General features: G+C 63.3%; 1 protein-coding gene and 1 long non-coding RNA gene across 2 annotated transcripts; one reads left to right on the forward strand and one right to left on the reverse strand.

The window, feature by feature from the left end:
* Nucleotides 1-543: 543 nt before the first annotated feature.
* Nucleotides 544-22,046, reverse strand: ULK1 (unc-51 like autophagy activating kinase 1). The gene is made up of 28 exons (XM_037051856.1): nt 21,636-22,046; nt 21,372-21,464; nt 21,251-21,292; nt 14,062-14,094; nt 13,736-13,772; nt 12,954-13,127; nt 12,799-12,872; nt 12,508-12,609; nt 11,726-11,784; nt 11,562-11,644; nt 11,246-11,296; nt 10,958-11,046; nt 10,629-10,779; nt 9,935-9,995; nt 9,686-9,775; nt 9,240-9,365; nt 6,097-6,245; nt 5,883-5,969; nt 5,328-5,596; nt 4,712-4,893; nt 4,379-4,488; nt 4,149-4,292; nt 3,587-3,780; nt 3,235-3,407; nt 3,036-3,154; nt 2,695-2,852; nt 2,148-2,283; nt 544-2,071 (listed from the first exon to the last, which is right to left on the reverse strand). The coding sequence occupies exons 1-28, from the start codon at nt 21,744-21,746 to the stop codon at nt 2,019-2,021; spliced, it is 3,150 nt and encodes a 1,049-aa protein (XP_036907751.1). The 5' UTR covers nt 21,747-22,046; the 3' UTR covers nt 544-2,018.
* Nucleotides 22,047-22,215: 169 nt separating this feature from the next.
* LOC118990989 (uncharacterized) lies at nt 22,216-24,101 on the forward strand. The gene is made up of 2 exons (XR_005067329.1): nt 22,216-22,569; nt 23,192-24,101. It is a non-coding gene; the product is annotated as an uncharacterized LOC118990989 (long non-coding RNA).
* Nucleotides 24,102-25,172: the final 1,071 nt, after the last annotated feature.

The following is a 25,172-nucleotide window of genomic DNA, read 5'->3' on the forward strand; positions in this document are numbered from 1 at the left end:
GTAGTTGAAAAAATTCAAACCCTACCACTCAACATTAGAGACACCACCCAAATTCAAAAAAACAGACCAAGGACTTGCATAGACATTTCTCTGAAAATTTAGGTTTGGAAATAGCGGACGAGCCTGTGAAAACACGCTGGAGGTCGCTCATCACCATGGACACGCAAACCCACCACGCACGGGGTGTGGGGTGAAGACAGAGTCTCACCAGAGCTGCTGAGGGTGTGGGAAATCGGGTGGGGATGGAACAGGTGTGGCTGCCATGCAAAGTCTGGCTTGAAGTTGTGCAAGGAGTCACCCCACATTCCCCTCCTGGGTGAACCCCTGGAGAACCCAGAGAGGTGGGTGTCCCCCAGGGCCCAGTGAGCATTCTGCTGGGACAGTCAGGGGACCAGTCACAGAGACCCAGCAGGGCCGGTTTGCTGCCCAGGCTGAGCCGGCCCGTGTGCAGGGCCAAGCAGGTGCCGCTGCCGGAGGGCAGGATGCTGGGGGGGGCAGGGATGAGAGAGGTTCTGGGTCTGAGACAGGGACAAGCGCGAACTCAACAATTCCAACGGTTTATTTCCTTGAATGGACATTACACAATTTAACACAACTGGTATGGGGTGGGGAGGGGAACCCCACGAAATTCCTCTCGAAGTGGACTGAGAACCGAGTGCTCCCGCGCGGAGAGCAGGACTGGCTGGCGGCGCACGGGACACGTGGTGCCACTACACGAGGGATGGGGAGAGGCCCCGCCCGCCCTGGGCCAGCCCCCTGGCAGACCTGGAGTCCGGCCGACCACAAAGCAATAAATAGGAACATGTCCTGTGCAGCAAGAAAAATATAACGTCACTGGTGATGAGAAAACAGTCACCGGGCTGCTCCTAAGTCCCAGCACAGGGCGATATTCAAGTATTGCAGAGACACACGCGCAGGTCGGGCGGGGTCTGTGGTGCAGACCCGAAAGCCCTGGCCAGGTGCCTGGGCTCACCAGGCTTCCTCCACACCCCGGGGTGCACTGGAGGGGGCGGGGCAGAGCTGGGCAGACCAGAGAAGTGCCCTGGAGCCAGGAAGTCAGCCCTCCCTACCCCTCTGGCCCCTTTGATGGGGGCCAGGACCTGGTGGGGGAAAAGGGAGGAGGCATCTGACATCGAAACCCACTGGGTAAGCTGGATGAGGTTTTTCCACAAAACGCACCCCCTCACCTGCCCACCGTCTTCTCGGCAAGGGTCTCACTGCCCCGACTGGCAGGGACAGCAGGCCAGTCAGCCACTCAGGCGCACCAGCCTGCTATGGGTCACCCCCACCTTCCAAAACAAAACACGCTAACTAAACACCTACGAGTTTTCTTCTTTAAACATAAAAAGAGCTGCAGAAAAATAAGACACATTTTACGAGTGGGTGTGAAAGACTGCCACGTCTGCTCTAGGATTAGAAAGCTGGGCACATCATCCGGTGCATCCCTAAAAGAAAGTCTGGAGAAGACGCCGTGTCTCCCGGGGGCCGGGCAGCAGGCCCAGTGGGCTATTTATATGTGTATATATGTGTGTGGTATGTACACACGCCTCTAGGACAGCAGCCAGCACTGGGCGCGCAGTCCTGGCGCGAGTCCGTCTGCATAAAGTGCTTGGTGATTCACAAAGCTGGGTGGTGGTCTCGGGGGAGGAAAGGGGCCAGGAGCCCACACCTTTTCCTGGGCGGGCCCTGGGCTGGTCTGGAGGCTTTGGCTTGAGTGAGCCCCGGCTTGCACTGCCGGGGTGGGGGGCTGCTCACATGTCCCCATCTGCCTTGGAGGCAGCCAGAGGACTGGCCTGGGTGGAGGTTCCGTGTGGGCCCTCCAGTGCCAGCCTAGGCCCAGGAAGCAGCCATGCCTGGGCCCCTGGCTCTGGACGCACGGTGGAGAGGCTGTGCTCCCCCATCCCTGGGAGCCCGGGGCTGCAGGCTTGTCCCTGGCAGCCCACCCCGGAGTCCGTGGAGAAGGTCCAGCTGCTGGGGCCTGGTGGGCAGGCTCCTGAGAGGTCAGGCACAAAGGCCGGTCAGCAGGGCCCAGTTAGCAGGGCTGAGAGTCTCCGTTCAATGCACAGCTTGCCTGCGGGAGGAGGCCTGGTGAGTGCTGCCCCTGCCCCTGCCTCTGGCCCTGCCCCTCCGGGCGGGCCAGCACTCACATCGGGCGATGTTCTCCACGTCCGCCTGGTCCGACAGCAGCTGCTGCAGCCCCTCCATGAGTAGCAGCGCCTTGTGGTAGCGCTGGACGCAGTCCTCCCGGCGGTGGAACATCTCGTCCAGAGCGGCCGACTGCACCTGTATGGCCCACAGCGCGGGGAGTCTGAACAGCTGCCCGTGTGGCCGTGGGGCAGCCGGGGGCTACAGGTTGAACCAGCAGCTACCCCACCCCCAGGGCAGTCAGGGGTCACCCCTGGGGGGAAGGCAGACTCTTCTAGGACATTTGTTCGGTGTGCGTTTTAATGACATTAATCAACGGTCTCAGAAACAGGCACTGCCCCCGGCTGCTCTCGTTGGGCAGAAGGACCCCAAAGCCTCAGCGGCCCCTCGAGAGCAGACTGGGCCTCCAGGCCAGGGACCAGCACTGGTGCCTTTGGTGGCCTCATCCCCCAGTTGGGGGAACTGAGTCTCAGGGGGGGTGTGGCCAGGGATGCACCTGGACTATGGAGCCTGCTGAGCCTGGAGGGCCCCCAGGCCGCCTGACTGTACCGTGTGCACCGCGTGGCTGAAGATCAGCTTCTCGGCGGTGACGCTCTGGATGCGGTCCAGGAGCCGCTGCTTGTCCAGGAAGAAGCGCTGCAGGCGCAGGCTCAGGCCTTGGCAGGACAGCACGCTGGCCTTGTACAGCTCGTTCAGCTTCCGTACCACTGCACAGGGGTGGCGGTGGCGCTGAGGCTGGCCCCTCGCCACGCGCCAGGACACACTACGGCTGCCCCCCCCGGGCTGGCTGCTGCTCTCACCGTCTCTCCCCGCGCGGTCACCTCCCATCCTGGACCTGGTCCCCGATTTTCATGCTCCCAGGGCTGGGGGGTTCGGGAGCCCATACTCACCCTGCTTCACAGTGGACGACAGGCAGAGCTTGCCAGCCCGAATCTGGCCGATGGCGGTCTGGAGGGCGGAGGACAGCAGCTCGGCCACCTTCAGGTACAGCACCAACTGCTCCGCAAAGCTGGCGGAAGGCAGGCTCGTCAGGGGGCTGGGGGCGCCACACCCCAGGCCGCCCCCCTGCGGCCTGCCTGGCACACCCACCCCCACTCTCGGCTCAGCAGGCTGATCTGGTCGGCCACGACGCCCTCCTGCAGCCGGTACTCCGGGCCCCCGGCCGCCTCGCTGGCGCCACCCTTCAGGGCCGCGATCTCCAGGACGTGCTGGACAAAGACGAGGGTGAAGCGCAGGCCGTGCAGGATCTCCGTGTGCTCCTGCTGCGGGGGTCAGACGGGGGTCGGGCAGGCGTGCTCCAGGGGGCCGCTGCTCCCCTCCCTCCCTCCCTCCCTCCCTCCCTCCCTCCCTCCCTCCCCGGTCAGAGCCCATGCTGCCCTGGGCCCCGTCCTGCCCCAAGGCACACAGACTCCAGCCTGGGGTGCCCCCAGCTCCCCCTTACCTCCATGAGCGTCTCCTCAGGGAGGTCAGGGGCCTCGAAGGTCACTGCCCCCTCCAGGTTGGCGGCCACGGTGTCGGCAAAGCTGCAGCAGTGGCCAGGGGCCAGGGCCTCTGGGGGGGCCTCACTGCAGGCCCCAGACACCAGGTGACGGGTGGAGGCTGCGCCGGCTGCGCAGAGGGAGCTGGAGGAGCCCGCTGTGGGGGGGCCCCGATTCAAGACGTGCTCTCACCTCCCCGTGAGCAGCCCCTGGCCCCTGGACTCCACGACACAAACCCTGGTCCCACCCTCTCCGGATGGGCTGGATGTGGTTTATACTCCTTCTGTCCCCTCGAGTGGAGCCCACAGTGGGCGGCCCACCCCCCAGCCCGCCTGCTGCAGGTTGGGCACCGAGTGCAGGGGCTGGGCTGCAGGGGCCTGTCTGAGTGGCCTGCACTGAGCCTGGGGAGGGCCCTCACCCAGGACTCCTGTCCCCATGAGGAAGGCCATCCCAGGGCAGTTGGATACAGACCAGTGTCCTGGGCACCCAGCACTGCCCGGCCTGTGAGGGGCACTGTGACCTCACCTGAGAACATCCTAGTGCGGGGGCCCTGGGGCGGCGTGGCCCCACTGGGAGGCGAGCCCACAGTGAACACCACCGGGGAAGGGCTGCTGGCGCCCCCAGACCGGGCACTGGGCTGCAGGTTCCCTCCAAAGCCAGCAGGAGGCGCTGTGGGAGCAAGAGCATGGGCTCAGGCCCTCTCCCCGCCCTTCCCACACCCCCACCCCACTCCACAGCTCACAGTGCCCACGCACCGATTTCCATGGGCTTCTCATGCAGGCTGTCGGAGCTGCCCGAGTCCGGGGCCTGTGTCCCAAACGCGGCCTTAAGGAGCAGGTCAGTGAGGCGGCCAGTGCTGAGGGACCTGCAGGGCGAGGGGAGGGGCAGCCATCAGCCACCCTGGCGGTCCAGAGGCAGGCGGCCCGCCCCTGTGGCTGGCTCCCCCGGCTCACTGGCCGCCAGGCACAGAGTCCCGCATGCCCACCCACCCCCGGGCGGCCACTGTCAATGCGCAGCGGAGAAGCAGAGGTCCAGAAGGGCCACAGAGGGACTGACTGGCCAACCACATGGGGAGAGCATCCGCTCACCTGCCGAAGGGGCTCTTGGTGTCCTCAGTGGGCCGCAGGCCAGGGCCCTGGCAGGGACTGGCCTCAGAGAGGTCTGGGAGCGTGCGGTTCCGAGGGGGCGTCATGACCACGCCCTGCCGGGCCAGGAGGGTCAGCAGGTTCTGGGAGCTGGGGGTCTTGGGGAAGTCGAATGCGGGAACCGCCTGGGGGCGGCAGGGGCAGGGAGAGTAAAACCGGCCCGGAGCCCCACAGGCCCATCTCTCCCTCCACGCTGCTCTGGGCCGGAGGCACTGCCCCCCACACGGAGTGCACACGCACCCGCAAACACACGTGGGCCCACATGGCGACACCACAGGGTGGCTGCAGGTTCCGGTCCCATCTCATTGTGTCCAGGGGACGGACTAAACAGTTTCCCGGTGGGGGAGGCCTGGGTGTCCTTGGGGTGTGGGGAGCTTGCTCTGCTAAGGGCCACAGAGCAGACACTGTGGCTTTGGGGACCCATCTGTCACAGGAACACAGCCACTAGCAAGACTCAGCACCGAGGGCACTGCCTCTGGATTTGGGGGCCCGTGTCCTGCCAACACAGGGGTTGGGAAGAAGCGGACACTTACCCACTGAAACTCGGGGGCCCTGTTACCTTGGTAGGGGAGCCCAGGATGGGGGGCAGAGGATTCCGCTGCAGGAAGTCGGGCAGCTTGGGTGAGCCACGCAGGGGTCGGCAGGACTGCAGCCCATGGGGCGGCTGCGGGGGGCTGGCTGGTGGGTGGCCGAACACAGCCCCCAGAGGGTCCGTGGGGGGCTTGGGCAGCTTGGGGCGGACGATGTGCAGGTCGGAGAGGTTGGGAGCGCTGTGCAGGCGGCTGCCCAGCCCGGCGGGGCGGGGCGGGTGCTCAGGCACGGAGGAGCCTGGGGGGCCAGGGCAGCCCAGTTACTTCGGTTGGTGGGGGGCACACACTGCCTCCCGGGAGTGTGCACCCAAGGCAACGGGCGCGGAGCAGCCGAGACACCCACCCAGTCACACGGCGTGGACAGGAGGCCCGGGGAGGCTGGGACCCCACGGCTGTCTTCCTTCCTACCTGCCTTCTACTTGGAGGGAAGAAGGCTTCGAGGGCAGGAAGCCACCCAGGTGTGGGACTGGGCCCCTCCCCCTGCCCAGACCCATGATCACACCCAGGGCTGGTGCCACGCCTACCTGGACGAGGGGACCTACTACTCCGCATCTCGGCTCCTTGTGGGGAGGGTACCCCACTCCAGCCCGGGCGCTCGGGGATGGTTCCAACTGGGACAAGAGGGGCTGCCACAGTCAGTGCCTGGTGGAGGTGACAGCCCCCCCAGCCCATCCATGCAGAGACGCCCAATCCCATCCCAGTTTGGAGGCTGCACCCACCGGAGGGACAAGGACTCACCTTGCGGAGACGGTGTGTAGGGCCGGCCGCCACCCATGGAGAGCTTCCTGGCCAGGGCGCCTCCGTGCTCAGCATGGGAGGGCGGGGACGGACTGGCCCGTGCAAAGCCCAGGGGGCTGGTGCTGACCGATCTGCGGATCGCGGAGGACCTGGGGACACGAACGGGAGCCAGGCAGTGAGGCCGCAGCCCGGACCGATAGCTCGCCGCCCCTCACCCTCCCAGATGCAGGACGACTGGGAGTTGGGGAGTCCCAGTGTGTCCCCCAGGACGACCGTCAGCCCACAGGGTCTTCTGTGAGTTACAGAAAAGGTGCCCCCTCCTCCTCTCATTAATTCTGTTGAAATTGGCTGTGAAAATACGGGTTTTGTGAGCCCGGCATACTTTATGGACATCTGGCAGACAGCTGTCAGAAACCTGGAATGGGGGTGTCCAGCCTTTCAGCATCTCTGGGCCTCACATTAAATTCACAAACGCTAATGGCAACTGATGAGCAAAAGAAAGGCTCATGCAGTTTTCCTGATTTCAGCCACCAGGGAAGCAAAAAAGTCCTCACACAATAGATGACCCCAATGACGCGGCGATCAGCTCGATCCTCTTTCACCGAGCAGGCCCCAGTGTGTGATCCCTAATATAGGGGTGTCTGCCATCTGAGCAGCGAAACGTCACTGACGGGTTCTACGTTTTCATTATGAAAGGACGGAAGGCCGCGTCACACCGGCGGGTGTGTAACGCTGCAGGCAGAACCAGCGCGCCTGCGGCTGGCGCAACAGAAGCGGCTGCGAGTCCCAGGGGGTGTCCCAGGGTCTCTCCTGCGGCTCCTCCGACACGCTGGCTCTGACTTCACCCTTGATGTGCTTCGTTCTCGAGAGCGGTTGCTCGCACGTGCAGGTGCCGCGGCCCGAGGGTGGCCGGGAAGCGAGGGGTGTCTGTCTCTGGGAGGACAGGACCTGCAACGAGACTCGACAAAGGAGCTTCCGCCAGGCTGCACGTCAGACTGCTCCTCTGCGCATCCCCTCTGAAAACCGGCCGGCCACGTGTTGATGTCCACCGAAAAGGAGCCACAGACACAGCGAAGTGTTGATTTTTCCCAGAAATCTTGAGATCTGCTTTCCAACCCTCGCATCAAATCGAAAAGCAAGGCTGCGCGTCTTCGCTGTTCACGGGCTGTGTTTAGCCAACGGGGTGGAATGCCTGGGTCGTCTGCCTGAGTCTGAGCTCGCCCGCAGCTTCGCTGGGAACGCTCTTCCGGTTTGAAACATGGTATCGATGCGCTGCTTTCACCCGGAGGACGCCTGTGTAACTCATTTAAATCCACCCAAAACGCTACATCTGTCAGCCAGTTTTCGTCGTCAATTTGTGTTTTGACACCATGGGCGACTTGACAACGTGCTGCAAATCACAACGCCTTTTCAGTGTTCGGCCTGGACCGGGCCCCCGTGGTTCCGAAAAGTGAGTGGCGTCACCGCAGTCGGCGTCAGAGCTTCGAAGGAATCCCTGGCGCTGACCCAGTCCCTCGACTCTTACGAAATTCAGTCCTGATGATTTGCGTGACGTTATCCATTTTTAAAGCTTTTGTGCGTAAATTTTCTTGACATACAGCGGGATGACACTTCATGGAACGCCAGTTTGGGCAGCAATCATACCGTCTTCTGTCAGCTTTACCAGCCCCCCCGCCCCCCGCCTGCACCGCCGCTGGGGCACCTGCCACAGTGACTGCACCAGACGTGCGGACAGCGGGCAAAGGAAGTCGCTTTAGCGCACGTCTCACTGCTGCACGCACATCTCTGGATCCCGTTTTGTCTTTCAGTGGCACTAACGACCCACTTCTTCAGTGACCTCACACCCGCGTCAACACCTCTAATGAAAATGGCCAGTGAGCCGTGTACGTGGCATCAGTACGAACACCCGCAGCTTCACTCGCCAAACATCTTTCACCAGATTCTCCAGCTTCTGCAACTCGCCCGGCTGCAGTCCGGTGAGACGGGCCGATCTGAGAAACATCCCCGTCTTTTGGGGCACATCACGCCGGCCACGCTTCCTCTGCACTTAACAAAGTCACGGTCAGTGCATGCTTCCGACTTTTTTGCTATTAAACATGCTTCCACACAAGTAGCTTTTATAATGGAATCCACCCGAGTTGTGACTTTTTGAAAAACATTTTGTTGAGAACAGACTTCTTTTCAATTCCACTATTTTGTCCTTATGACGCAAACCTTCATACCCATTGAATCTGGCAGCACATATTTTCGCATATAATGCTTTTCAAACTCTAGTCCTTGAAAACCTGGACACACTCCTACAAATGAGGCAGAGCACTCCACTTTCTGCCTCGCCAAAAAAGTAGCCATCTGTCCGCTTTTCACTGAGCGGTCTTCCTTCACCTGTAATCTTTCTTTTGAGACGTTGCAGAAGCCATGTTGGGATTAAAAAATTAATAGGTAAGGGACTTTATTTACTTCTACTATGAAAATTAATTGACAGGAACACAGACAGCCAGTCTTGGGCCCTTCCTCCGCCCCCTTGGCGGCCACTGCAGGCAGACGGCCGGTTGTAAAGCGTGGCAGGCAGCGTGCCAGGAACCGCCGAGCTTCCCAGGTACCTTCCACAGCCAGATGAGAATGCCTGCCTGACCCCTAAACAGCATTCAACGCCTGGCGCTGCAGTGGTAGGCTGACACTGTGTGGATAGTCACCGCCTCACTGCGTCACCACCAGCATGCGTGACATCTATAGTGGCGATTCTATGCCGGCCCCGGGGAGAGGACACTCCGAAAGCCACACAGCACCATAAAACTGAAGCAAGCCACGCACGTGTACACATGGTGAGAGTGTATTATACACGTTTGTTTTATGTGTCACGATGACACGTAATCACAAAAAAAATCTCACATTTTAAGTAAATTTACAGTTTTGTGTTGGGCCACATTCACAGCCATCCTGGGCCCCATGTGGGCCGCGGGCTGCAGGCTGGACGCCCCTGCTTCACCGGCGTCTAGAAGACAGCTGTCATACACCGAGGACGCCAGTCTGTACCACACCATGCACGGCCCGCGTGACGGTGAGTGCGGGCCACTCGAACCTCTCCAAGGGGCAGCAGCAGGGTCCTCACCACCGCCCAGGCCTGGCCCAGGCCCTGCACTCACCGTGGAGTCTGGCACTGGGTGGGCGACTGCAGGTTCTGCTCGATGCGTTGGTAGTTCTGCACCTGTGTGGGCACCGGGATGGGGACAGACGCTCCGCACCTGCTGCTGGAGAAGGGGCCTGCCCGGCTGTGTGGGCAGACAGACCGGGAGGGGTCACTGGAGACGGGCACTGGGATGCCCGGGAGCTCACCCCACGACTCTGTGCCCGGGGGCTTCTGGTCAGGACCGGCCATGGACACACTGCAGAAGGCAGGCAGGGACGGCAGGCCCTACGGGCACTGGGGGCCGATGCCTGCCCGGCCTGTAGGCCCAGATGTGCTGGTGGCACTGGTCCTCGGTGGTCCCTGCAGTCACCCATCCCGTGGATTATACCCCTTCTCCACAGTCCTTTCTACTGGACCACCCAGGAGCACCAGGGGACCCACTCCCAGGCCCCACCTACTCACCCTGAGGGGCTGGGGGAGCTGCTGCAGGGTGGGGACGGAGATGGGGTCCGGCCGCGGCTCTCCAGGCCAGCTGAGGCCACCAGTGAGCTCCTGGCAGGGTAGAGCAGGTAGGCGGTCCGGAGTCTGCACAGGCCCGGGCCTCCTCCCGACCCACCCTGCTTAGGCACCGGAGCCCGGGCCTCCCCAGTTGCCTGACCCCGGGCAGGGCCCGCACCGCCCTCTCCCAGGGAGTGGCCGAGCAGAGCTTACCCACTGCACATCAGGCTGTCCGGGGCGGGCTTGCCACCAGCTGCCTCGGCCCCCAGGTCACCTGCAGACAGAGGACAGGCAAGGCTGGGCCCAGGCCGCCTCCCCCACTGTGGCTCCACACACACGCACACAGGGACAGCGCGGGGGGCCTCTTCCCGGGCCGGGCGCCGTGCTGGGACCAGTGCTGTGCCCCACTTCCATCACTCCCACTGGGAACTCCCTTTGCCTGCCTGGACAGCGGGGCTCTTGAGGTTCCAGGGTCCCTGTCCTCCCCCTGCCTTTGGCCAAGTCCAGACCGGACGCCACAGCCACCTGTCTTCCCCCACCCTCCTCATGTCGCCAGAGGCTCAGCCCAGGTCATCGCTGCCCCCAGGGACACCCAGGTCCACTCAGACCCAGCCCGGCCTGGGAAGTGCCAGTGCCCAGGGTCATGAGAGGCAACTTGGCTGCTGAGAGAAGAACCAGGCAGGGTGGGGTGCAGAGGGTGGGGCTGGGTCCTCCAACCACCCATGGACCGAGAGCAGGACTTGGCTTTGACCCTGAGGCCAAGTTGACTGGGCGGGTTAGCTCCCAGAAGCCCGTTGAGAGCCCCCGAGGGCCCACAGGTAGAGACAGGTCAGCTACCACGTGCACAGAGCCCCCAACACATCGGCCAGGCTACCCACCCCCCGGCCCCACACTGCAGGGGCCCGACCTGGAAACTGCGCGGGGACCATGACGAAGTCATCGGTGTCACAGGACGAGTCCTTGCTGCTGCCGCCCGAGTCCCGGGAGCCCTGCAGGAAGCCGGTGGCGTCGGCCGGGGAGGTCAGCGTCTTCTGCAGCTGCTGCATCTCCCCCAGAGACTGGGGTCAGAGAGGGGCCACTGAGACTCTGCCTGGGGTTGGGTGCTACCCGGGGCCCTGCCCGCTCCTCTCCCCGGGGCCACACCTCCCCTTCACGTGGAGACACCACCCCCAGGCTGGGACTGGACCCCATGGGGCAGTCACCGGGCGTTGCCACCGTCCCCCCTGGGGCACTCACCGGTGGGGAGGCCAGGTGTGAGGTGGAGCTGCTGCTGGAGCTGCTGCCGGAGCCGGAGCTCGGGTACGAGGGCACAGGCACAGGCGGGGCTGCGGGGACGGGCCGTCAGCACCCACCCCGTGGGCTGCAGACAGCTGCCCCCAGCACACAGAGACCCGGGACCAAAGAGGAGGGCAGCGCCCACCCCCACCAGCTGCACCCAGGCTGGAGGGGGCTGAGGACCCAGACACCTGAGCCCCTGGGGAAAGGGGGTTGGGGGATGGGGAGCACGGGCCCTCGGGGACTCACACTTCTTCACAGAAGCGCTGGCATCAAGGAATGGGTGACGGAAAAACTCATCTGCAGAACACGAGGGGAGGCCAGACCTCAGAGCCCCGACCCCAGGGGTTCCTGGGGGAATGGCCACCCTTCGCCGAGGCCCAGCGGCCTTGCCTCCTGTCCCGGCCAGCACCGCACCCGGCACAGACACGGAGCTGGGCTCCAGCGCAGCGGGCCCGGGCCTACCCATCCCCCAGATGTGGTTTTCCCCACACAGCTCCCACTGCAAACCGGGCCTCCCGGCCTGCGCCGTGGGGACAGGCTGCCCCCAGGGGGCTGCACTCACCGAAGTCCATCCGGTCCTTGTGGTTGCGCTGCAGCAGGGCCAGCAGCAGCTGCCGCAGGGGGGCCGAGGTCTCCCGGGGGATGCTGGTGGGGCCAGAGGACAGAGAGGTCAGCCCGGCTGGGGGCCTGCGGGGGACAGGGGCGTGGCTGGGGGGGGGGACTCACACGGGCACCAGGGTCTTGTTCTTCTCGTAGAAGAGGCGGAGGTCCTGAGGGCTGCTGGCCTGGTCGAGGAACAATGATGGTGTGAGGGCCCCAGTGGCGCCAGCCAGGGATGTGCGTGCACCTCCAGGCACTCGGGGGCCAAAGGCGGGCAGCCCCGCAGTCACGCTCTAGCTAAAGAGGCGGCTGGGTGGGGCCACTCCAGGCATCTAGTGCAGTTGGCTGTTTGCTTCTTGAAATCAGGCTGGCACCTGTGCCCCACCCGGGAAAGCCTGGGCCCTCCCTGCGGGCAGCGCGCCGTGGGAAAGACCCGACACCTGCGTTTTTGCTGCTCACTTGTTCCCTCCCTGAGCGCTGCTGAGTGCCCGGCACCAGTCGGGGCGCAACAAGCCAGCGCCCACTCTCCCGGGGCTGTGGTGCCAGCAAGGACCCCAGAGGACACGGGAGACCACGTCGGGCAAACCGGCAGCAGAGCCAAGAGCTGCCCGGGGCTCCACGTGGCCGCTGCCAGGTGCACAGGCGCAGAGGGCAGAGTCCCACCCACCACAGGGCAAGCCCCCGCTCTCCAAACGTGGGGTGGGCCCAAGCTTGGGATCCTGCCGCCACTCAGGGGGTCACACCAGTATTGGAATGGGCAGGAGGAAGGCTGTGAACTTGACTCAGGCGTGCCATAGACACACAGGTGCACCCAGAGCCAGCCAACACTCAGGCCTTGGCCCAGAAGTGAGGGGCAGCTGGGAGGCCCCCTGGAGCCGGGGAGGAGGGCGCGGTCGGGGCTCGCCCACCTGGAAGGGAGCCTTCCCCGTCAGGCACTGGTACACAATGGTGCCGATGCTCCACAGGTCCGCCTTCCCGTCGTAGTGCTGCGACATGATGACCTCGGGGGCCTGCAGGGTGCCGGGGGCACGGGTCAGGGCCGTGGAAGAAATGACGTGGAGTGTGCACTGACCTCAGCTGGTGCCAGCTGATCACCACAGCCCAGGTGGGAAACAACGGGACAGCCCCCCCGGGGGGCCGCAGGGGGGGTTCAGCTGTGGCCGTGGGGGGTGCAGTGGGGCTGGGGGCCGCCCACCTACCATGTACATGGGGGAGCCGCAGAGCGTGGCGGCCATCATGTTGCTCTGCAGGTAGCGGGCGAAGCCAAAGTCGGCTGAGGGCGAGGACAGACGTGTGAGGGGCGGCCTTGGCCCCCGGCCTCCCCCGTCCGCCAGCCCCGCCAACCGGGCCTCACCGATCTTGACCCGGATGTTGTTGGGGCTGGCGCGGCGCCCGCCAGGGTTGGACAGCAGGATGTTCTGGGGCTTCAGGTCGCGGTGGATGATGCCCTTGCTGTGCAAAAGCCGCATGGCGCCGGCGATCTGCTGCAGGAACAGCCGGATGGTGTCCTCGCTCAGCGTCCGCATGGCTGTGGGGAGATGGGGCTGAGGGGGGGCGGCTGCCCCGGTGGGACAGGAGCCGCAGGGACCTCCCTGCTGGACAGGCTGCCATCGACCCCGAGGTCACCCTGGGCCATCCCCTCGCACCACCCACCCAGCTCTGACCTGACCTGGGGCCCCTCCCCACCCACAGCTCCTTGCTGCTGCTCCGCCCCCCGCTCCTGTGTCCTAGTGACACTCCTCAGCTCCTGCTCGGAGCACCTGCCCCAGACGGAAGCTTTGCAAGGAGCCCCGGGGCCTGACCCTTAAGGATCCAGGAGCTAAAAAACCTGACCCCTGCAGTGGGATCCAGAAGGGGCTGTACCCCACCTGCAGTGCAGCCCCAGGGGGAGACCTGCCCTCCTCAAGGAGCAGGCTACACTGGGGCCCAGGTGCTCTGAACGGGCCGGCCCTCAGGGACCCTGCAGCCCAAAGGCCACTCAGAGGGTCCATGATGGCTCCGGCCCCGCTTCGAGCTTCCCCAGCAGGCGCCAGAGGGATGGGAGGGCTGGCGGCACCCCCCAGCCCGGGCAGTTGGTGCAAGCTACCCCACCCCGCAGGCTGGGTCGGCATGGCCTGGGCGGGCAGCGCCACTCACTGTGCAGGTAGTCAGCCAGGTCCCCGCCGTTGCAGTACTGAGAGAGACCAGCAACAGGCCTGGTCAGTGCACAGGCACCCCAGCCTGCCCAGGTCCCCCCACCCTGTGCCTGGCTCCCGGTGTCATCTCCCCTCCCCGGGACAGGTGTCCCCTGCAACCCACGCTGGAAGAGGTGACAGGGGCACCTCCCACCCTTTAGGCACCGGCCATGGCCACTGGGGCGCCCAGGGCTGTGGCCCTAAGCCCACAGGCACATGCCCCAGGCAGTGTGGCCTGCCCCACCCCCAGTGACAAGGATCCTTCTGGTTGGGCCTGCAGGGACTCACCTCCATGACCAGATAGACGGAATTGGCCATTTCCTGCAGGACACAGAAGCACCAGTGAGAGCTGAGGGGGAGTCGCTGTGGTGCCCCCCTGGAGAGCCTGTCTTGCCCCAGTGGGACCTGAGCACACCACCTGGGCTGCAGGCAGGAGCAGCCAGGGGGCGTGGACACCCACTGCCCCGGGGCCTGCATGCCAGGAGGTTAGTGGCTGGGAGACAGGATGTGGGACAGCCAAGTGGGTTCTAGTGTTTGGGTTTTGAGTTCATTTGCTTGAGTGACAGGAGCAATAGCCAATCAGAACATTCATTTGCCAAGTCTGGGGAAGGGGCCAAGATCTCAAGAGGCGTCAGCACAGGGTAAGGACCCCACCTTGCAGGAGTGGCCCTCAGTTGCCAAGGTCTCTGTGAAAGTCAGGGTCAGACCAGGCCCTGAGGTTTGGTTGGGTTCAGCTTGCTGTTCAGAGTGAGGCATCCTGGCTGGGCGGAGCCACTCAGGGGGAGACCCAGGCCCATGGAGAAGGGAGATGTCCAGGGTGTGAAGGCCTTGACCTCAGGCCAAGGAAACTGCTGGGCTGTGGGCTCCGGAACCAAAGACACCCCTAGACGTATAGGTCGGCACCACCAGGCCAGCTGCAGGGCACCACCAGCACCCTCAGCTCAGTCCACCCAAGGAGCCAGAGAGGCCCAGCGCCCAGGCCCCCCCCAAGGGCCTGGGCCACCCATGGGCCTCCTGGCCGTTGGTGGGGGAGGGTGGAGATCCTATTAAGCAAAGGACGGCAGGCCATCCGGGGGTCTCCTCTAGGCCTCAGGGAGTAAACCAAGGCCCAAGGGGCCATATCCAGTGGGTGGGCAAGCTGAAACCGCTCTACTCCCCTGCCAAGGACCCCCAGCTCTTCCCCAGGCAGGGTCTCCCTCCCCCTGCTGGCGCTGGGCCCGTGGCACGAAGCCCAAGCCCATCACCACAGGTGTCTGCTCCGCAGGTGGCTGCTGGTTCCAGCCCCCACAGGTTGGAGCAGCCCTGAAGCTCTCAAAGCACCGGGGACCTGTGGGGTCCTGGGAAGGAAGTGGGGACAACAGGAGGGACATGGCTGGGTAGGCTTCAGGGGAGAGCAGACGCCCAGGAGCGGGCCACCACAGTCTGCCCACTCAGGCCCTGGCCTCACACCCACACGCCACAGGCGAGTGCGGGAACACGGTGCCCCTCTAGGGGCAGTCTAGAGACTGCGTGGATGTTCAACGTCAGCCCCCGGCGCCCCACCAACAGAGGGGGTTGTGTGTCCAGGGCAGAGACACCCTGGGAGCAGGCTGAGATGTGGGGTGTGCTCAGGGTGTGAGGCTGACACTGAAGCCCCATGGGGCTGAGCTGGGCGCCCCTGGGACAGGCAGGCCTGCCCCAGCATGCCCCACCGGGCATTCCCAGGCCCTTCACTTGGGGCGTGTCCCAACAGGGGGACAGCCCTGCTTGGCTGCCTGGCAGCAGAGTGCCTAGGAGCTCCCAGCCCCGCCTGCCAGCCCACACCTCCAGGCCGGCCCTGGGGGAGCGATAACACGGGTGCAGGTACCCCACCCCCATCACAGGAGACCCATGGGGTGAACCGGGGCTACAGCGGCAGGGTGCGGGCGGGGTCAGAGCGAGACAGGATCTGGCAGAGGGAGGTGCCAGAGACAGAGACCCAGAAATAACCCAGGGGACCAAGACACCCAGGCCACCTGCTCCCTTGCCTGCCGTCACCTTGACCATGGCTACCTTCAGTGAGATGCTGAGCAAGCCCCCAAATTTGCTCCTCAGCAGTGAGCTCCCAGAGACCCAGTGAGGCTGCTGCCCGGGTCCTGGCCACACAGCCAGAGGTGTGGCACAGTGGGGAGCAGGCCGTGGCGCCCCCGGCTCTTGCGGGTCCTCCTAACAGTCAGTTCCCCAAGGAAGCCCCAAACTCGCCTACCAAGCCAGGACGGGCAGGAACAGGCAGAGTGACAAGGACAGATGCAGACAAAATGTAGCAACCACAGTGCCTACCCCCATGAGCCCCCACAAGGAGCCATTCAGCAGGACTGGAAGGGACACCCACAGTGCTTGAGGGCTGCCAGCCGGAAGGCACACAGCATGGCCTCCAGATCCAGGGGCACCCACAGAACCCAGGGCAACCTCCCCCAGAAGGGAGGTCCCTGCAACAGAGTGACAAGAGTCCCCTTTGTGCCCAAGAAGCTGCAGGGCTTCTGCACAGGGCCGGCCCTAAGGTCTGCTGGCTCATGGCTCCTGGAAACCCCCCCAGCCCGGGCTCCCACTCCGCCCTGCAGAGGTCACCATTTGTCACTGCCAGGGGACCATCCAGAAGATTTCCTAGGGCCACACAGCCCCTCAGTAAGCAGGAGACCAGAGGTTCTTGGCCACATGGGTGGAAGGGGTTTAGCCTGCCCTCCTCACTCTGACCTCTGTCTTTGAGCCCCAGTGGGTCACTCAGCAGGGACCTTGAGCCCTGGGCCCAGCAGGATGTCTGGGGTGTGGAGGGTCAGCGGCCTCAGAGGAGAGACCGCCGCATTCAGGCCTGGGGAGACCCTGGAGGCTCTACCCTGGGAAAGGGCACAGCCCCGGACAGGTCCCTCCCGGCTGTGACCTGGGCCCTCAGGGGGCGGGGTACTGACCCCACCAGCCCAGGGACCCAGGGTGCTGAGCAGACAAGCAAGGACACCCCCGGGCCAGCTGCAGCGTGTCCTCCACCCCCGACCCGCCCAAGCCCACACCAAGCCCAGGTTGGGAGAGCGGGAGGCCTGCAGCGTCCCCAGGCTCCTCCCAGGGCCATGCAGCCACTGCGCTGACTGGCTGGGTGCCCCCCACTGCTCCCCAGGAAGCAGCCCTCCGCTCCCCCTGCTACCTCGCTGGCCTCAGCCGCCCTGCCCACTGCCCACCCGCAACCTGGACAGGCCTCAGGTGCCCCCTCTGCCTGCCCCCACCAGCGCTAAATTCGGTTTTCACACGCTTCCCTGGGGACTGAATGGGGCCAGAGTGGGCACCCAGCCAGCTCCCTCGGACTCAGTCTGGACTCAGTACAGACACTTGAAGGACCAAGTGATGGCCCCAGAGAGGGCTCACCTCCTGAGAGGGTCTCCTCAGGGGGCTGGTTCTCATCCATCATTACAGGGGGACCCGGAGGGGGTCAGGCACAGGCCCACCAGACCCTGCTGATACCCCAGCCCCACACACTGGGCCCCAGGACGGCAGTGCAGCCACGCGGCCCGTGAGGGGAGGAAGTGGCTGCGAGAGGGCCTGCAGCACTGGCCTCGTCACCCAGCCCGCAAGCAGGGGCCAGAGCTAGGCTGGCCCCAGAGCCCTGACCAGTCCCCTACACAGCCCCCAGGAAGGGCCAACGAGGCAAAGCCTTTGAAGGCATGAGATGGAGTCCACCCACCTCTCGGGGCCCTGGGGCAGGGCTGGCCCTGGCCTCGCCGCACAGGAGGCTGCCCAGCTGGAGCCCTGAGGTGCTTTGCTTAATAGGATCCCCACCCTCCCCCGCTGCTGAGCCCACTGTCTGGTGATCGGGCTGGCCCAGTGGGCAGGCAGGTGCTGACCTCGATAACTCCTTGCAGCTGGCCACCTTGGCTCCAAAAGGTGGCAAAGGCCACAGGCCAGCAGAGACAGAGCTGGCCTCTCCTGGCTCCCAGAGGGAACAGATGCCAGCCCACCCTGAGGGGAAGGGCCGTGGCCTTCCTCGGGGAGTCCCCTTCAACTGCCGGAGTGCCAGCAGCTCCCGGGAGCTGGCAAGCTGGCCTGCCCCCTGCAGCTCTCCTCCCACACCTGGGAGAAGCAGGCACCCCTCTCGGAGCGAGAGGCATGAGCTGGTGCAGCCCCACAGAAGAGAGTCCACAAGTTCCTGCAAGACCCTGCACCCCAGCCGCACCCCAGCGACACTGCACATTTGGCGCAGCTCCGTCCCGGGCACCACCTGGGGGTGTCCACAACACGGCTTTCCCGTGATGCTGAGGGCGACACGCCGTGGGCACACGGGGCTCTGGTGTGGCAGATGAGCGGGGGTCCCTGGCAGGCAGGCGCTTGGGGCTAACCAAGCGCTAGGTCTCACCATAACAGGAGGAACGCAGGAGCCGCCTCACTAAGCAATTTGTACCCTGCGTTCCGCCTTGTCCACTGTGTGGTAAACTCCGAAATTTTAGGGCAAAAGAAACAGCAGAAACAGCAACACAACCTTGTATAGGGTCCAGAGCCGCCAGGACCCCGGGCCTACTCCCTGGACGCTGCCTCGGACCCTGGCGCCTCAGGCCTTCAGCACCGCCTGCGTCCCCCACTCAGGCCGACCGGCATCACACGACACCCCGTCGCTGAGGGAGCCAGGGGCCCGTGGGTCAGCACTGTGCCCAAGACCCCAAAGTAAGGACGACTCTCCCCTTGACTGAGGCCTCTACCAGCCGCCACTCACAAGCACAGCAGGCTCTAAATGGTGCACTGGCCTCGGGAGCCGAGGGGTCCCTGTGGGCCAGGCCCTCCTCCCAGGGCTTGCCGGACAGGGCTGGTCCTAGCTGCACAGCCCATAACCGGCCTTGGCCACTGTCCCTGGGCAAGAGCTGGAAGACACCACCCAGCACGTGGGCTGAGACCACGCGACCTGCTCGGTGGGAGCCCAGGGGCTCCGGCGACCTCCCCCCAGGTCTGAGGCCTCAGAACAGAGCACAGTTCCAGGGGTCCAACCCCAGGCACTGACATCAGCCTGACAAATGTCCCTATGCTATAGGCCAACAGCACAAAACAACTCTAACAGACAAAACACAACCAGGAGCGGAAGTGTTTTCCATCCAACCCAGAAGGGCTTTCCTCAGTACACACAGAGCTCCTCCCAGCCAACAGCGGCCACACAGCACTCCCCACTCACAGTGGGGCACAGACCAGGCGCCGAACCCAGCAACCCGGGTGGCTGCCATGACCACTCCTCGAGGTGGGTGTCTACTCAGTGTCTGTCACTCCACAGGGGACACCGAGGCACCGAGGGCTGAGGGCCCCGGTCACACAGGCGAGTGAGCGGGGGACTGGACGCAGGGCTTGGGTCGTCAGCACCGCCAGCCTTGGCGGACAAGGCGGAGGGCAGGCAGTGGTGCTGATGTCCACGCAGCCGTGGAGACGCTGCACCACCCCTCTCGCCCCCTGGAAGACGAAAACCAGACAAGAGTCTGCTGCCCACCTCTCAGAGGGGCATCAGAACCAAGCCGGTGGGTCTCGGGGAGACAAGCCCTCCCCCGGGCAGCGTTGCTGTGTGTCCACAGTCTGGCCTCTGCGGACTGCAACTCGGCAAGTGTCCCCAACTAAAAGCACCTCCCACCAGGGGAATCTGCTTCCAGCAGTGGACCCTTCGTGGGCAGTGCCACCCACAAGTGCACGGTCGGCCACGACCCGACTGCCGACGTGTCAGGGTCCCCTTACGTCCCATCGGCGGGGGGTGGGGGGTGGGGAGGCCAGCTACAGACGAGGGGCGACGGACCAGAGCTGCGGCCACAACCAAACCACAGTCAACACTCACACAGTGTTTCCTGTGACCAGTCTTGGCCAAACGGCTCCATCTGTGTCGGAGGAAGACATGAAGGCACTGAGAGGCCAGGGCAGTTGCCCAAGGACACGCAGCTCGTCTCAGTGGCACAGCCGGCCCTGGAGCTGGGTCTGGGCTCTCAACCTTTGGGCTTAAAGGTGTTAACCTCGTGGAAGGGATTGGGGGTAATTTTCTTGGGAGGAGGGGGTGGAATTTATCACCTAGGGATTGAAAGGGTCTCGTGGAGTGACTGGCACCCTCTGTGAGAGGCAGAGCGGAGGCCGTGCGGTGGGGAAGGGGCACCTGCCGCGCTGCCCTGAAGGGATCCAGGGACAGCTGGCACAGACACGGTCCCTCTGGGGGCGGGCGGGGCTCCCTAAGCAGGGACAGGCCCAGGAGTTACCGTTCCCCATGTCCCACTCCGTCCTCCTTCACTTGTTTTTCAAGCCAAATCACTTATTACCTCTTTTTAAAAGATGTTTGGGTTTTTTTCCTGGGTCCAAGACAAGGGTCTAGGACTGAGGGAACCACCCAACAGCAGAGGGGAGAGGCCAAGCTGACCACCAAGCACTTCCTGTGGGGAAGGCCACAGGGCTGCAACCCTGGAGGAAGTGGTACTGCCCACGGCCAGGTGTGTGGCCCTGCGGGATAGGGAAGGAGGGGGAGGGGAGGAAGGGACAGAGGAGGAGGAGGCAGAGGAAAGGGGCCACTTTCCTGGCCCCAGGACATGGCATCTCTGTGGTGGGCTGCCAGGTACCCACTGTCCCACTGGACCTCGGCCCTCCCTGCGTCACCTCAAGCCATGCCACAGCCCCCAAGGCAACAGCCTCGAGTTGAAGGGGGAGGAGAGAACGGGGGAGGAGGTAGGAGGCCACCAAAACACAGACAGCCTGGCCGGGAACTTCCCCTCAGCCAGGGGCTGGTCCCGTGGCTCCGTAAACAGGTTTCAAAACCATTAGTCAGCACTTTGGCCTGCAGATCTGCCGCCTCAGGTTCCCAAGTCCCCAAACTAGGCAACTAGGGTCCTGGGCCCCTACTGAGACGGGGCCCCACCGCCACACCCTGGGGGCTCATGGGGGAACCTGGCTGTGGCCTTCGGGGCCACCTAGGTCTGAGGGGGCCTCATCAAACAGGCAACCACCTCTGGCCCCGCCCGCCCTCCAGGGGTGGCTGGCCCCACCACCGGCAAGCAGGAATCTCCTGTGGCCCCTCCCCTCCCCCAGTCTGACGCAGGGAGAGACTGGCCAATGCCTGGCCCTGGAGTAATGTCAACAGACAACAGGCCTGCCCAGACTGGTGGGCCAGGCCGGCGGGGTTAGCCTGGGCCTGGGCCGGTGACAGCACTGCTGGTCAGGGCAGCAGGTAAGACCGAGCCATAGCCAGGCCTCACCTGGCCTGTGGCCCCCAACCCCCCTCCCTCCTCAGGCAGCCCGGGAAGGTGGGCACTCAGCCAGCATGCCCAAAGGACGTGGGGCTGACCACAGGGTCTCCAGGTCCCTGTCGGGCCAAGCGGAGTGGCCCAGCGCCTTCCCCAAACAGAAGCCACTAGTCTGGGGCCATCCATCACCAAACAGGGTCTCTGGAGCTGTGCTGGCCTGGACCTGAGCCCCCGGGGCCTGAGGCTGTCTCCCCACCACGACCACAGTGCAGCCAGATTTCGAGCCTTACCTGGAAGTCGTACAGGGCCACGATGTTTTCATGTTTCAATTCCTAGGACAGAAACCCAAGTTTTCCGTGAGCGGACAGCTCACCCACCACCTCTTCCCTCCTGCGACCAGTGCCAGCTCACCTTGAGGATCTTGATTTCCTTCCCCAACAGCGTCTGGGACTTGGCGAGGTTCTTTTTGTTAATGCATTTGACCGCGACCTCCAGGTCGTGCTTCTGAAAACCCAAGGAGATGTTTCTTAGAAGCCGAGAACCCTTCTAAGGCCGCCCCTAGCCCACGAAAGCAGGGGACGAGACCAGGCAGTACGGGTCCCTGGGGCGTAGGGGTGACGGGGTCCCCGGGGCGTGGGGCTGGGAGCCCAGGTGAGAGGTGCCCGCCGCCCTCACCTCTCGGTGGCGCCCCTTGAAGACCACTGCGAAGGCGCCGTGCCCGATCAGGTCCTTGCGCGAGAACTCGAACTTGCCCACGATCTCCAGGCCGCCGCGGCCGGGCTCCATGGCGCGGGCCGGGCGGGCCAGGCGAGCGGGCTGGCCGGGCTCAGGCGGCGGCGCGGGCCGGGGGCAGGAGGCTGGGGGCGCGCGCCATCGGGCAGGCCGGGCCCCGTCCCAGCCTGGTCGCTGATCCGGATCCCACTCCTCCCCGACCCGGTCCTGACTCGGTCTCCGACCCGGTTCCGACTGGGATTCAGACTCGGTGCCGACAGGAATTCCGACTCCGGCTCCGGCCCGGGCAGGGAAACAAAAGAGCCACCGCCGCAGGGACCCAGAACCCAAGACGCCCGCGCACGCGCACTGGGCGCCGAGGGGACTAGGGCCTGGGGGCGGGACCTTGTGGGGCGGGGCGGGGCTACAGGGCGGGGCCTGGTAAGCGACTGTGTGCTTAGCGGGCGGCGAGGCCTGCCGGGAAGGAAATCTGAGGGGCGGGGCCTGGCCAGGGGCGGGCTCAGTTGGCGGGATCCCGGCCAGTAGTGGGCGCTCCCAGCTGGAAGTGCAGAGCTAGGCCCTGGGTCCCTTCAGGGATGCACGTTTGCCACCGTGATGCCCTGGGACGTGGCCTGTGGATCCCAGGGCTGGGGACTAAGGAAAATAAATTCTTAGGGAGAGAACAGCTGCGTCAGAGCTTATGCATTTAAAATCGTGTTCTGTAGTAAGTCATTGGCTGCCACATTTCAGCAAACATAGGAAACGGCCTGCAGGTGCATCTAAGAGGAAAGGTGAGCCAACTCACCGCGCGTCCTTTCTGTGTAACGACACGGAGCGGATTCTTACACGCGGAGTTGGATAAACGTGCGCCCAGGTGGGAAGCACTTCGAAGCCTATGGTGAGGCCCTGGCTGGTGTGGCTCACTCAGTTACCGCGTCCTCCCCTACCCAGGAGGGCTGCCGGTTAGATCTGGTCGGGAAGCCTTGGAGAGGCAGTAAGTTGCTGTTTCTCTCGCCCTCCCGCGCTTCCTTTTCTTCTAAAACCAGTGGGAAAAAATGGCCTCGGGTGAAGATTAAAAAAATGTATAATTAAGTGAAAGCAAGACGCACAACGGTGAGCTGGGCTGCTATTTGTCGTTGAGAAAGTCACTGGATCGTAGACTGCAGTGTGGTGCCTGCCGGAGGGAAAGGGGGTGGGGGTGGGCAAAGGGGGGACAATGGTGCAAGGAGACTTGACTGGGGCTGGTGAGCGTGCAATGCAATATACAGATGATGTGTTACAGATTTGTACACCTGACACCTACCTAATTTTATTAGCCACTGTCACCCCAATAAATTAAAAATAAAAATAAAATAAAGTCACTCAAGGGGGGGTGTATACAATACTTACCTGTGTGTATAGTTTCACATGTGTATTTGCATACATGATACATTGTACTCTACTATATATGCAAATATGGTCTAGGGTTTAACAGCTAACCTATCGCTCACCATATGCTATATATTATTTACTCTTCGCAGTGAGTCCACGAAGCATTTGCTGCCATAGCCCCATTTCACAGGGGTGAAGACTGAGGCACAGAGAAGCAAGTTAATGTGCCCAAACTCACAGTCAGCCAGAGAAGCCAGAGCCCTTCCCAAAAGCTGCTGCCAACAGGCGTTGCCTTGGGAGAGTCAGTCCTTTCCACTGCACACCCTGAGAGCCCATGCAAGCTGTTCGGATCGTAGTCAAGTATCGCTTCTGCAAATGCAGCATTCTTAGCGGTCCTGCCACCTCCAGCCTTCAGCAACAGCCCTGCACAGTGGCCAGCCTTCGGAACACACTGCCTGGCCAGGGCCCAGCTGCCGCACCTGCCTCCTCTGCACTGGGGCCAGAGGCCATCGGAGCTGGACGGGAGAGGAGGTCTCCAGGCCCACCACCCTTGTGTTCCCAGGAGGTCGTCTCCTGTGCCACGTGGTTGGCCATGTATCCTCAGGTCCCTTCTTCAGCCTGGAGTTGCCCCAGGGAGGAAGAGCTGGCACTCTCCTTCAGAAGCTCCGGGTTCTGGGGTGATGGCGGGGGACAAAGAGGAGGACAAGAAGGGTGAAAACTGTCCAGATGGTATAAAATTGCAACTGAGGGGAGGGTGGAGGGAGGGCAGCCAGTGAGGGGCAGGAGCTGGAAGACAGCTAGTTCCCTGGGAGGCAAGGAGCCCAGCCCATCCTGGGAGGAATCTTCACCCTCAACTCCAGAATGGCCATGAGGAAGGCCAGACTGGTCCCCTGCCCTCTGGCCCCGCTTGGCTCTGCTCGGGCCCCCTGTGCACAATGGGCACCACCCCCGATCCTCTGTTCAGCTTCCGCATTTGCAAATCTGCCTGCTCACAGAATTTTCTCGAAACCCTCAAGTCAGTGTTCCCGTGCACACACATTCACAAACGAGTGAGTTCTAGTTAGAGCTGTGCTTTTTACTGATTTCACTATTTTTAAACATATTTTATTTATCCTTTTTTTCTTTAGAGAAAGGGGAAGTGAGAGAGAAAGAGAGGGAGAGGAAACACCAGTGTGTGGTTGCCTCTCCAGCTCCCCCTACTGGGCACCTGGCCCACAACGCAGGCCTGTGCCCTGCCTGGGATTCCAACCGGCACTCAATCCTCCGAGCCACACCAGCCAGGGTGATTTCACTATGGAAAACGGCCCCCACCTGAAGTGCTGTCCCGAGTTCCTGAGCAAGAAGGCTCCGTGGTCATCGCAGGGTCTGCCTACGTCCCCGCCCTGACCGCCACACAGCTGCACTGTCCACATTCCCACCAGCACGGCGGGCCCCACCCTCCCTGACACTTGTCACTCCTTGCTTTTCTTTTTCAATAGCTGTCCTAGTGGGTGTGAGTGGTTGTTCACTCCGGTTTCAATTTGCATTTCCCTGATCTGGAGGTGTCTTCTCCAGAGAGAGGTCTCTCCAAGTCCCTGACCAGCTCGAATTCGGGTAGAGGTGCAGTTCCCTGTATACCCGGGAGAGTCCCGGCCAGTTTGGGGGAATACAGTGTTACTGGAGCCCAGCCAGGCCCCTGGCTTACTGACTGTCCACAAGCAGTGGAAACGTGATCGCGTGGCTGCAGAGTCCTGTTTGCTGTCTGGCCCTTCACGGATGGGTTTGTACCCCTTGCCTTGAATTACAAAGAAACCCCTGGGGGAGGGCTATTCAGTGACACTCCAATAGGACAACGCAAGGGCCCGCTGCCTCGTTATTTGTAAGTTTTGGGTCATCTTTCCAAATAGCGGCCATGGAGACAGGGTGGGCCCCAGGGTGTCCTCAAGTGCCTCTGCAGCTGAGGTGGGAGGGACACTGGCCTGGGGAGAAGGCCCCTTCTGACAGCTTCTGAGCGCTCAGTGTCTGGGTCCCCTCCCAGCAGCAGGGAATGGAGCTTGGGATTGTCCCCAAGGTCCTCTGAGCCTCAGTTTTCTCACCTGGAACTTGGGAGCAGAGGATTAAGCAGAACAGTGTTGCTGTGTGTGTGGACTT

This window comes from Sturnira hondurensis, unplaced genomic scaffold (assembly GCF_014824575.4).
Source record: "Sturnira hondurensis isolate 20B ecotype Veracruz unplaced genomic scaffold, ASM1482457v3 Scaffold0007406, whole genome shotgun sequence".
Classification (NCBI taxonomy): domain Eukaryota; kingdom Metazoa; phylum Chordata; class Mammalia; order Chiroptera; family Phyllostomidae; genus Sturnira; species Sturnira hondurensis.